Here is an 11,985-nt window from a genome sequence, read left to right on the forward strand (position 1 = left end):
TCGGCCCCTGCAGACAGGTCTGTGGTTAGTTTAAAACATTACATTCTTACTCTGCATGTGACCATTGCATTGTACTGTCTGTCTGTCTGTGTGTGTGTGTGTGTGTGTGTGATACACTAGAGTTTTACAGCCTAAATGCTGGCCTCGTTGATATTGAGTGGACAAAATAATAGGAACACCTGCCACTTTAATCATCATACAGTTACTGCAGCTGTAAGGCCGGTGCGTCTGTCTAAAGTACAGTCTGTTTGAAAACGCGTTTATAATCTAAAGGCTCTATAGCTGTATAATATTACTGACGTACATGACCCAAGACAGAGTATCGTTCCCAAGCATTAATCATCTAATTGTCACGCGACACTATGTCATCCTCAGCCTGACTTTGCTTTAACTTTAGTTTTATCTAAGTTTCAGTCATTTTGTCATCTGATTGTTGAGACTGAATTTCTTTTAGACCAATTTTATTTTTTCTGCATTTTTAATATATAAGCATTTTAAGCAGAGGGTGGACGCTTATTTTCTAACTGTCCCTGCCCCGCCCACTGCTGATTACGTGGATACGTGAGTTAAGTACGTGACGTAGGTGCCGTGAAACATACGTGATAAGTCATGTAGGTACCATTAAAACCGGCCCGATCAGTTAGCCTGCCCCCAGACAGCACAGCAACCGGTGGGACGGATCTCCGAAGGCCCGAAGCGGCATACTGCCACGTGGGGGCGCCAAACTCATCACAGCGTATTTGATTAGAAATATGTTGGATGTTCATCACGATGGCCTCTGAGATGGTCTTTTCTTACAGACTCGTTTTCTTTTGTTTGTAAATCCTGCTTTAAATTGTTGTAGACAGTAAGAAACAAGAGCATTTGAATTGCAGGTTATGTTTAATGGAGAATACAGTTCACAGTCTAGTTTGAACTAGACTATTAAAACAACTCAACAATGTGCTCTATTCTTACATTGTGACTTTAAAGATCCAGCATTGAAAATGAAATCATTTGATCAATATGAGCCCTGTAATGATTTTGCCATCGCTCTCTGAAGTAAGCAGATATCTGTTGACTCAAGTTCTAAGAAGTCAAAGTGTAGATGATCACACTGATAAGCAAACAAGCCCTTGTGTTGTGGTTTCAGAGCATCAAAAGCAAATGTCTGTTGCAGGAACAATGCACTATCTCTGCAGTGCATGAAGCTGAACCCAGCTCAGCTTCTGCATACATTCGGCAACACTACAGTGGCTTTTCTATTAGCATAATGGTGTTGGAAATTTATACCGCACAGCAAGAATAAAATTCTTTCTACGTGTGTTTTGGGTACATTGAGGAACAAAGGACAGCTCCTAAAGTGTTTTTATGTTCCAGCCCACAGGACCTTCAGGTCTGAGGTGTGTGGACATGAAGCTGCTTCGCACTGACTGCAGTCCCCTCGTCCATCTTCACGCTGAAGGTTTGTCATTCAACTCAACCACATTTTTCCACATAGACATACGTTACCTACATGAATCTAGTTTTGATCATTATGAGGTATCCCATGTAAAATAAATATTACATTTTTTTGTTTGACATTCAAAATGGCAGAGAAATCATTCTGGTCAAATTTTGTTCTCCTGATCAGGATATTTCTGCAAACTGATGATATAACTGTGCAGATTTTTTTTACTGGTTGTTTTTAACTTGCTTCTCTGGTCCAGAACATCATATATGCCAGAAATCTTTTGTCCTCAGGGCTGAGAGCTTCCTGTAGCAGTGCACAGACCACAAGAACGCTTGAGATGAATGCGTACCAAAAAAGCTAGTTAACAGTGGTACACACTAAACACATATTTTTAATGATTATTTCTAACTATTACTTTGGGGTTACAAAAATATTTTTCATTCTGGTACCTTTCAATTTTATCCATTTAAAAAAAAAAACCAAAACTCAGATCTGAGAAATGTTAGGATTTTTAAACTGTATACAGCATAGTGACTCAGCTGTTCTTTGCCATAAAAAGTTAAGCACTTTTTATTGTGTAAACTTAACAAATACAGCTTTTCCAAGTGAAGTCACAGCTCTTATTATAGGTAGCATTTTTCACCAGTGACCATGTGATCAGAGCAAATGTTCAGTGTGTAAACAATATTGTAGAACATTTTCAATTTTCAGCTGGGACAAGCTGCATACTTATATGCACGTCATAGTTTTATCACTACAGTTCATCTAAATGTAGCAAAATGTTCTGCACTTTGTTACAGACGAATCTACAGGAACTCAGAGAAGATCAGCCAAAGATGTCTCCTTCCTGTGAAGCTATAAGGCGAGACTCCCCGTGATGCAAAGTGAAGAAGGATTCTGGTTTCAGCTCTTTCTGTTCCAGTGCCTCTCTTAGACGGACCGGTGGCTCCAAGTAATACTGGACAAAGAAGAGACCAGAAAAAAGTGAGTATTAGACTCTTTTGGATACTAGCATGTTTGATACTAAAACAGGTTACTTTTAGCACAGCTCAACATGTTAGAGTATTTACAACAGGCTTTTGTCAGCTACTTTTATTGCATCAGTGCAGTTGCAATAAAAGGTCACGCAGCTTAAACAATGACACCTTTGTTATGGACTGTAACCAGAACATGTATCAGAGCATTTTAGACACTTTATTCATCCCACATGGGTGAAATTCAGATTGTCCAGCAGCTCTTATATTTACTTTACACAGGAATTTGACTATATACAATGTTAATGTTAATTTTATTAACCCCTGTATAGATTTGATGTGGCTCTTTAAATTCAGTTACCTAGGGATTACCTTGATATACACTCCATTTCCACTTTATTAGGTAATAATGTTGAGACTGTTTGAGAGGTTAATGTTCATGTAGTTTGTGTAGCTGTACTGTATTACATTATACACAGGTGGTTGTTATTATTGATATAAATTGATTGGACGATATAATAGAAGCCCTTGACAGTATGTTGCAGTGCAACAGCAGCACAACTTAAGATTCTCTGAAACAAAAACCCCAAATTATCACCTTAGTGAAAGAGGATTTATTAGAAATGTTTCACTGACTCTCAGCTAAGTGTACAGAAAACCTGATGACTGAGTTTACACTTAAATCGTTGTTCATGGCAGCTGGACTTCTAGTTTTTTAGGTCCAAACATTTCACCATTAATTCAAGTGCCTTCTTCAGTCTGAGGGAAAGGCTGGTAGGACACTCACATTTATCTTTCAGGTTGGTTTCACTCAGTTATTTAGACTAGGGGTACAGTGAAACCAACCTGAAAGATAAATGTGAGTGTCCTACCAGCCTTTCCCTCAGACTGAAGAAGCCACTTGAATTAATGGTGAAATGTTTGGACCTAAAAAACTAGAAGTCCAGCTGCCATGACTCAGTCTCTAGATAACGTCACCTGGACCACTGAGAATCTTGACATGTTCATCACAATGTTGAACTGTACAGTTTAGTTGAACCTCCAATTGCTTTGCTTTTTTCATGTGTTTATTCTCGTGTTACAGGAATGGGTCAACGATGAGGGAAAATTACTTCCTTGGAAAGATACATGAGACTATCAAGGCCACTCATCTCTCCTTTCAACATGTAGCTGGAGCTTAAAACAAAGACTGGAAACAGCCAATGCGGTTCTGTCCAAAGGTAACATCTCCTGCCTGCACCTCTACAGCTCACTAATCATACATTTCCTTTATCTGTTCAAAAACTGAAGTGTAAATACAAAAGCTTGTGGTTTATAGCAGGTTATTTGCAGGACTACACCACCAGTCAAACGTTTGGACACACTACCATTGAATTGAATGAGTGTGTGTCCAAACGTTTGACTGGTGGTGTATTTCCTGGCTGTGCACAGTCACTACCTGAGTCTTTCCTGGTTGCAACCTCACATTGAGGACAGGACTCCTGTAGGTAACTGCACACAGTCAAGAAGTAGTCCAGCACATAAAACCACAAGTTGTTCTTCTGAACATTAGTTCTAATGCTTTGTGTTTTTGTTGGGTTTTCAGATGGTGAGCTGGTAAATGTACAGCAGACAACATTGGCCCCACACTGAAAAAGCCACAGATGACCTCTGAGGTAAGTTGAAATTGACCCATATATCTGGTCCTACAGTTCATTAGTTCACAGCACAGACGCTTTGTTTTTGATGTGGAACCTAACAGGCTTTAAAGCAGAACTCAAACAGAAAATGACTAACCGTTAATATTTGGTAGCATAGCCTTTGGAGAAGACGGTGACTGGGAGTTGGAAAGTTCCTCTTGTCTCAGATTTGTAGGGCGTCTTCTTCCAGCTGCACTTTTCACATCTTTCCACAGGTGTTAGTGAGATTTAGCTCTGGACTCACTGCACAACAGTCTGTTACAAGATGGGGTATTCTGGTCTTTAGAGTCCAATGTCCTGCTTGGATTTCCAACTTTCTCTGGCCTACCCACTGCTGGTTACCTAAAGCAGATGTGTTAGACTCTAAAGACCAGAATTCACCAGCGTATAACAGACTGTTGTGCAGCGAGTCCAGAGCTAAATCTCACTAACACCTGTGGAAAGATGTGAAAAGTGCAGCTGGAAGAAGACGCCCTACAAATCTGAGACAAGAGGAACTTTCCAACTCCCAGTCACCGTCTTCTCCAAAGGCTATGCTACCAAACATTAACTGTTAGTCATTTTCTCACTGCTATTTCTGTTTGAGTTCTGCTTTAAAGGCCTGTGTTACGTTCCACATCAAAAACAAAGCAGATATAACAAAACAGATATATGGGTCAATTTCAACTTAACCTTATGGTAACTGGATATTGTAACAAAGCTGGTCTAGCTGCTGCTCTGGTTCCAGTCTTTATCCTTAGCTACAATTCAATAACTAACCATACACTCATTGAGCACTTTAATACAATTGAATGCAGTCCACTGCAACAGCCCTGCTATAACATCTGTTTTTATAAAGGTCATAACATTTCAGTTTTTCTTGAAATTGTCACAAACTAATAGATTCAGTCTGTAATTGTGGCCATAGTTAGATAATGAGTAAAGGACAGCATAGCATTATATACAGGTGTTCCTAATATTCCGAGCTCCTCATGTATGTAAATAGGGAGATCAGAAACCACAAGATACATCTGAATGTAACACTGTCCATTACATCACCACCTTTAACTATGACCTCAATAATAAACATAACTGAATATAAAATTATGACCTTTTTAACTGAAATAATGATCTTCATAAAGACAGATGTTATAGCAGGGCTGTTGTAGTGGATTATATTCAATCATATAAGTGAACCTAATAAAGTGCTCAGTGAGTGCATGTGTGCATGTCCTACCTCATTGGCAAGAGCGAAGGTCCCCCAGTGAATGGCCAAGGACTGTTTTGCCTGAAGGTCCTGGTGAATCTGAACAGCCTCCTCTGGATCAACATGCTGCCCCTGCATCACGTCCCTGAAAAACAAACCAGGTTGCACTGAACAATCTCTGCAACAATGGCTGTACCTTGTCTTTAAAAATGTTTTGATGCTAATTAATCATGTACTGTACATTATACAACATAAATAAACTATTTGCACTGTATTTCTAGTGTCTAAGTGTTAAGATACAAAGAGAAAATGACTTTTACCCTCAGTGGCCACTTCATTACATACACCTGTGATTCAGTACAACTCTGCCATATATTCTAACGTTACATTTCTAATGTTCAGTCGCTCAACTCAGAAATATGTACATTCAATTCTTTTTTCTTTTAAAGTCAGTTAAATGTGGTGTACTAGAAAAGACTATATTGAGGTGTTTCTAATATTTGTTGTCCCTAATTACATATGACAGCACAATATTAGAAACACCTCAGTATAATGCAGTCCTGTACAATATATATCACTATATCAAATCAGTGATAAAAGTTAACTTAAACTACTGACCATGCAACAAAAATAACATTATAGTCATTCTAGAAAGAAACTAAGGCAGTACAGGTGTACCTAATAAAATGGATTGTGTCTGTGTGTACTACATAACATACCTGGGCAGGTATGCTCCGATGGGGATTGCTGCAAGGTCAAACGGTCCAAAGCGTTGTCCTATCTCCTTGAAGGAAGCGCAGTAGCCTGTATCACCAGCGAAGAAGAATCTATGGTCTGGGCCCAGAACAGACCAGCTTCCCCATAAAGACTGAAAGAAAAAGAAATGGACCTGTTTTATTCTTTCACCCTGCTTTGAATTCAAAATACAAACTGAATTGGTGTTTTTTTTTTGTTTTTTTTTGCTTGATTAAAGGGAGCTGAGACATTTCAAAACAAATGTCAAGATCTACTGGAAGTCTGACACACCTCTGCTCAACATGCTTTAAAATCTCATTCTGAATTTTAATTTCATACATATGTAAATATTATGGACTATATAGTGTCATCTAGCTGTGAAGCTATAGACAAAAACAAATGCACCACAAAGGGTGTGTGTCTGTGACTACTACTAACATTTCAGTAATAATTCTGATCAGAAATTACCTTGTTATCATCCAGCGCTGTGCGTTTGCTCCAGTGCTGAGAGGGTGTGCAGACAAATGTGACATCATCATGACCCGGGACACAGTTCTCCTCCCACCAGTCCAGCTCTATCACATTCTCACAGCCCATTTTCACCAGCCAGTCCATCAAACCCAGGGGCACAAACCTGCAAACACACACATCAACACACACTTACCATTTGGGTACACTAGGTTATTCTCAAATGTTGCTTTAAATGGCACACTGGTTGAGAGTGCCAGTTAAATGCATTAACTATGAGTGATAAATCTAATGGTTTGGATCTCTATGGAAACAGCAAGCATACAGCCACACAGCCGCTTGTCACACCTACCAGCGTAGCTCCCCTCCAAAGCGAGCATTAAGGCTGGCAACAGATCCAGCGTCCAGATGGTCGTAATGAGAATGGCTGATGACCACAGCATCAATCCTTGGCAGCTGTTGGCAGGAGAAGGAAGAGAAAACCGAGGAATAAACATATCAGTGTATTTTGTTTATTGTGTTTATACAAGACATTTTTTAATAATTGGAAACATTAAAAAGCACTAAACCTGTTCCACAGTGCAGGGAGGTCCTCTAAACCTTTTGGGCCCCATGAACTGAAATGGTGAGGCCCTCTGGCTGAAGATAGGGTCTGTCAGAATATTCAGCCCATCCATTTCAACCAGAACTGTGGCATGACCCAGCCAGGTGACTCTCAGACCTGGACCGGATACAGACAGGTCTGGATTCTGAACAAAGTATGGTTCCAACACTGGGAGCTCACTGTCCAGGGCCTAGGGAGGAGGAGCAACAAGAAGTGGTAGAAACACAGATGAGGGGAAATGAGGAGAGAGAGCCAAAATGTTACTCTTCTAGTTTTTAGACAGAAACCAGACGGTGCATTTAAGGACCTAAACTGTTAGCTTCTCTGTGTGAAAGCAGCCTCTGAATGTTCAGCTTCACTGAGCTCAGCAAGGTTCCCACAAAGATCTGTACACAGAGTGGGCAATGTTTCTGTATAGACAGCAAATATTAGCTTATAAACCTAGTCACTATATGAATAATACAGGTAAAGCTTTAAATAGGCCTGAAAAAAATATTTGTTTACTGCCATCAAAGTAAATTTCAGTTAGTTTTGAAGTAATATATAGGAGCCATATCAGCTTCAATCCATGTTTTTAGAAAGACAAATTCATTACATCTACCTTCTTAAATTAAACTTCACCCACCTCTTTACTAGTTGGTATATTGCTGTGATTTTTATCCAACAGGAAGAACCTGAGCAGCACTGAATAGGAAGGGAACCGCCATGTGGACCAGGGGTTGGCCCAGCGGCCATGTCTGTCCCGACAGGACTTTGTCACATCCTCCTACAATCAAACCAAACTACTGTCATTTTAGCCACTTACTCAGCCGTGTAAGGGCAGAACACCTCTAACACACAAATACAACATAAAGCGAACAGGAAAGGTGCCATGTTAGGGGAAGGAGTAAAGAAAACTACGTTTCCAGTGAGCCGAGGAGAAGGTGGAGGAGTCGATGTGTGTGCTTCAGGTAAAGTCTGAGGTTTAGAGAGGAGGACAAAGGGAAGTAATTACCTCCAGACGGTAGTCCAGGCGGAAGCTCTTGCGGGAGGAGCTGCTCATTCTTGGGGTCTGAGGATCCACCTTTCCACCCTCAGCACCTCTCAAAGCTCCACCATCCTGTTGGAAAATACACTAACTCTGTCACTGTGTGTGTGTGTGTGTGTGTGTTTCCATGTTTCCAAGTCATGTGAGAGTGGGACATCAGCAGTAGTAACCACATAACATTTGCTAGAGCCTAAATTCTTAGCTGTGGCTGGAAAAATAGTGAAAGTATAAGATGAATTTGAAATAATTTCCAGCTTCTGGCAGATTTGAGTGCAACAGTCACTGCTGGTACTGTCACTTTAAGAGAGTAATTTACCAGTTTTCCTGTTAGGACAAGCCAAACCGTTTACTCTTCAACTTGGTAGCAAATTTGTGGCCACATATAGAGGTCGAACAAATAGAAGAAATACAAGCATTTACTTGCAATGAAATATTTTTCTGTTAGGTTCTAATGAACTCTCCTACACATAGACAGCATCTAACTCTGTGTTGGCGTGCAGGCTACATCACCTCCACCAGGCCTTTCCTCTCCTCGAGCGCCTCCCTCTCTGAAGACGATGGTTTCTCCATGGGCTCTCCGGCACACCTGGCAACAACACAAACACACAACTTATTTATGCCTTACACAATCAGCAGGACCACAGCGTTAAAGCGCTGGCCCTCACACTGCTCTGAGGACGAGGACAGCTTTACACATTCCTAATAACAAGCCGGCTCCTTTCACTGACCTTAACGCTATGGTAATGATAAAGCACGTTAAAAGACCAGACTGTTAAACCAGAATAATTTGCAAATGATGCAGAAGAGACACAGCAAGATCCACTCCACTGTATTCAAATCACACTGCTATCAGATGTGACATTTATGTGCTTCCACAGAGTACAAAGACCAGAACTTTCAAACCTTTCTGGACTAGTTATGTGCCTCTGTCTAAGCTTTACACGTCTTGAGGGCAGGAAAGATTAAGGCACAAGTTGTCTAGTGGGTGTGACAGATATAAAAATAGCCCAGTTTTTAGCCTTATGTAATACACATTATGAATGCACTACTGTGCTCATGCATGAAGAAATACTACACAAGGTAAAAATGATGCATTTAATTAACTTGAAGTTACAGAAAAGTCAAATGATACTTCTATCTACACATTTCTAATGCAACTGTACTCATTACACTCATTAACTCATAATATCACACCATTCGAGTATTGCTGCAACAGCCAAAAAAGCTCTGATTACTTCCCTCTTGGACAATATCCACCTGACACAGCGGTGGATTATTAAGCTGTGAGCTGGCACAGGGTGAAAACTTTTCCCACACTGAATGTGTGACTAAAGGAAAAACTTCCTTCAGCATGAAAAGCTGCAAACTTTGAGTGAGTGACATTTTAGTTTAGAGGAGGGAGAAGAATCACTACCCACATGAACTGATGTTGGCACCTGCACAGGCAGCAAGCCTAATGACAACGCAGTCTTATCCTGCTATTATCCACAGCACACACCCTCACTAAGTACTATCCTCTCATAATTGACTCCTCCATGCACTTCATGAAAACATGCACTTAAAAACCCCCTTCATGGCTGTCCCATACGGACAAAGCAGCAGCAGCAGATTCATATTGATGGGGAGGTGGATTCACTGTTACACTAAAAGACATTTTCGACTCCCAGCCAGTGCACTAATGCAGCTATGCAACATAAGTCAACTGTGTATTTCCCCTCTTACGGGAACTCCATGCTTCAAAGCTATGGTGTGCTGATGATGCACTCAGCCTCATGAATGGACATTAACTGTACACTACACACAGCCACCGGGACAACAATGAAGCTCTGTGGACCACCACCAAAACAAAGTAGCCAGCCAGCGTGCCTGATGTGTATGTAAACAGCCAACACAGCCCGAAGCAAAGGCCTTCCCCTCATCTGTTGTGTCCCTAAAGATGAGCAAAGAAACTGCCTCCTACTGAACACCTCCTAAAAGATGGTAGTGGATTTTCAAAGCTCTAAACGTCCACTTTATCCAGTCAACACCTGTGGTGCAGACACTGAAGTGATGCCATCCTACAAATATCTTGGTGTGCAGCTGGACTGAAGTTCCACATGAATTAGTCCAGTCCCTGTGACACTGTCCAACAAATTAAACACATCTATATCCTTTTTTAAAAAATGTGTAGCTACAGTGCAAACAGACAGTTAAAGTGGTTACATAACAAATGCAATAGCATTAGCTTTTAGGAGGAAATGGTGTAACACTGCACCACAGTTGGACAATAAAATCCAGCCAAGCAAAATGTGTCTCTTGGAGGAAAACAACAGTGAGAGCATAAAACAGATTAAATGAGGGCACAGTAAGGCCACAACACACACACTGTCAACGACCACACACTTCAAAACACGCCACTTATTGATGTTTTCGGTCAACTCACCTGAAAACGTGAACGCAACACAAAACCAGCAGTTGTTTCCTTAGCGAGGACACAGGTTTGCTGCATTTACGCGAGTTAACGCGAGACTAGCGGAGCTTTCCCCCCCCCGCACACAGTTTACATTACTATGGAGTATGTTTTTTTTTTGTTTTTTTAGGAAGCGTCGAGGAAACAGCTTTTAGAAAAATGCGCTTCCAAAGACTGAACGTGGACTTTCAGCTCCGCATCAGGACGGTACCAGCTCGGCTTCTCTGACGTCAGTGCAAAACCCCTCTGGTCACGTGACAGCTCGGTCTCACACACGACAAACTGACTAAATTAAATAAAAACACAATATATCTAGATTTATCTACTAAATAACTATAATCAGTACTTTATTTAATTATTACGTAGATGACATATATATATATATATATATTTGAATATACATTTAATCGATATTTTAATTATTTTGTTGCCTTAAAAAATAACTTAATGTATTACATCATTTAAATAATTATTACATTATTTATTTGATTTGGGCCTATTTGTCTTTATTTATTCTCGCAGAAAAACGAAGCAGGAAGATAATAAACATTTAAAAAGACTTATTTGCTCTGCTCTGCAGCTGGTTTATCCATCCTGGGTTGTGGTTTCATGTACCTGAAGCTGGATGGTACTAATAAAGCTCTGAGAGATCACTCTGTGCACATTTACACATTAAAACCAACTGAATAATCCACAAACTCATTTAGTACGACAGTTATTTTATGCTTTGAATGCACCACCAGCACTAGCCAGACTTCTATCTTTAATTGAGACAACCCAGTTTAGTTTGAATACTTTCAGAGAATCAAAGAAAGAGTGAAATAACATTACAAAACACGAACAAACAACAAACAAAGGAAAAACGCGACAAAGTAAACTTACCTGGCGTTCCCCTTCCTAAGTAAGGTCACCTGGGAGGTTTTTAGTCCCAGCTGTCGCGTCACATTCTTCCGCTGCGTAAATTCACTAAACTTACAGCTACAGGACAGTAAGAAACACACAGGCCTGCGAAACTTTGCGTCCATTCTTCTCGTTCTTTTAATTTCACCATATTTGCCTGAGGGTTTGTGGAAAGAGCAGCCAGAGGACAGAGGTTCAACGTGGGCACATTTTTGAGGAAGTTGTTCAGCAAAACTTGTCTCAACGTTCTGCCAGGCGCCTTCAAGGACGGACGGACATCTGAAAACCAGAATGTCGCAGGAAGTTAAAACTTCTACGTAACATTCAGATGAAGACGATCATTAGTTTTTTTTAAATCATAAAAATGCAAAAAGATATTAGAACCCAATCGATGTTTCGTATTTAAATTCTGTAGCTACTTAATTCTACCATCTGGTGCAAATGTTTGTGGAGATGCATTATTTTTTTGGACAGAAAACGTTTCTTTATATTTCAGGTTTGTAGAGTCCAACTGAAGGTGACAAAATTGAT

General features: G+C 40.3%; 1 protein-coding gene and 1 long non-coding RNA gene across 3 annotated transcripts; one reads left to right on the plus strand and one right to left on the minus strand.

Moving 5' to 3' along the window:
- Positions 1-1,128: 1,128 nt before the first annotated feature.
- LOC113141899 (uncharacterized) lies at positions 1,129-4,173 on the plus strand. The gene is made up of 4 exons (XR_003296858.2): positions 1,129-1,444; positions 2,233-2,416; positions 3,491-3,626; positions 3,992-4,173. It is a non-coding gene; the product is annotated as an uncharacterized LOC113141899 (long non-coding RNA).
- Positions 1,669-11,718, minus strand: napepld (N-acyl phosphatidylethanolamine phospholipase D). Of its 2 annotated transcripts, none has more exons than XM_026326534.1 (10): positions 11,437-11,718; positions 8,616-8,691; positions 8,073-8,177; positions 7,704-7,844; positions 7,044-7,268; positions 6,827-6,930; positions 6,475-6,640; positions 5,991-6,139; positions 5,302-5,416; positions 1,669-2,390 (listed from the first exon to the last, which is right to left on the minus strand). In XM_026326534.1, the coding sequence occupies exons 1-10, from the start codon at positions 11,577-11,579 to the stop codon at positions 2,259-2,261; spliced, it is 1,356 nt and encodes a 451-aa protein (XP_026182319.1). In that variant the 5' UTR covers positions 11,580-11,718; the 3' UTR covers positions 1,669-2,258. The 2 variants fall into 2 exon arrangements, with proteins under 2 accessions (XP_026182319.1, XP_026182320.1); XM_026326535.1 differs by lacking the exon at positions 11,437-11,718 and adding an exon at positions 10,528-10,786.
- Between the last annotated feature and the right edge of the window lie 267 nt (positions 11,719-11,985).

Source organism: Mastacembelus armatus, chromosome 23, assembly GCF_900324485.2.
Source record: "Mastacembelus armatus chromosome 23, fMasArm1.2, whole genome shotgun sequence".
Classification (NCBI taxonomy): Eukaryota; Metazoa; Chordata; class Actinopteri; order Synbranchiformes; family Mastacembelidae; genus Mastacembelus; species Mastacembelus armatus.

What these genes read in the sequence shown, in the direction of transcription:
- napepld (XM_026326534.1), bottom strand. Translation starts at nt 11,579, where the DNA reads ATGGACGCAAAGTTTCGCAGGCCTGTGTGTTTCTTACTGTCCTGTAGC. An exon ending in GCCTGGACTACCGTCTGGAG is followed by an intron (nt 7,845 to 8,072) that starts GTAATTACTTCC and finishes GTTTGATTGTAG; the next exon opens with GAGGATGTGACAAAGTCCTG. An exon ending in CTCCCTGCACTGTGGAACAG is followed by an intron (nt 6,931 to 7,043) that starts GTTTAGTGCTTT and finishes TCCTGCCAACAG; the next exon opens with CTGCCAAGGATTGATGCTGT.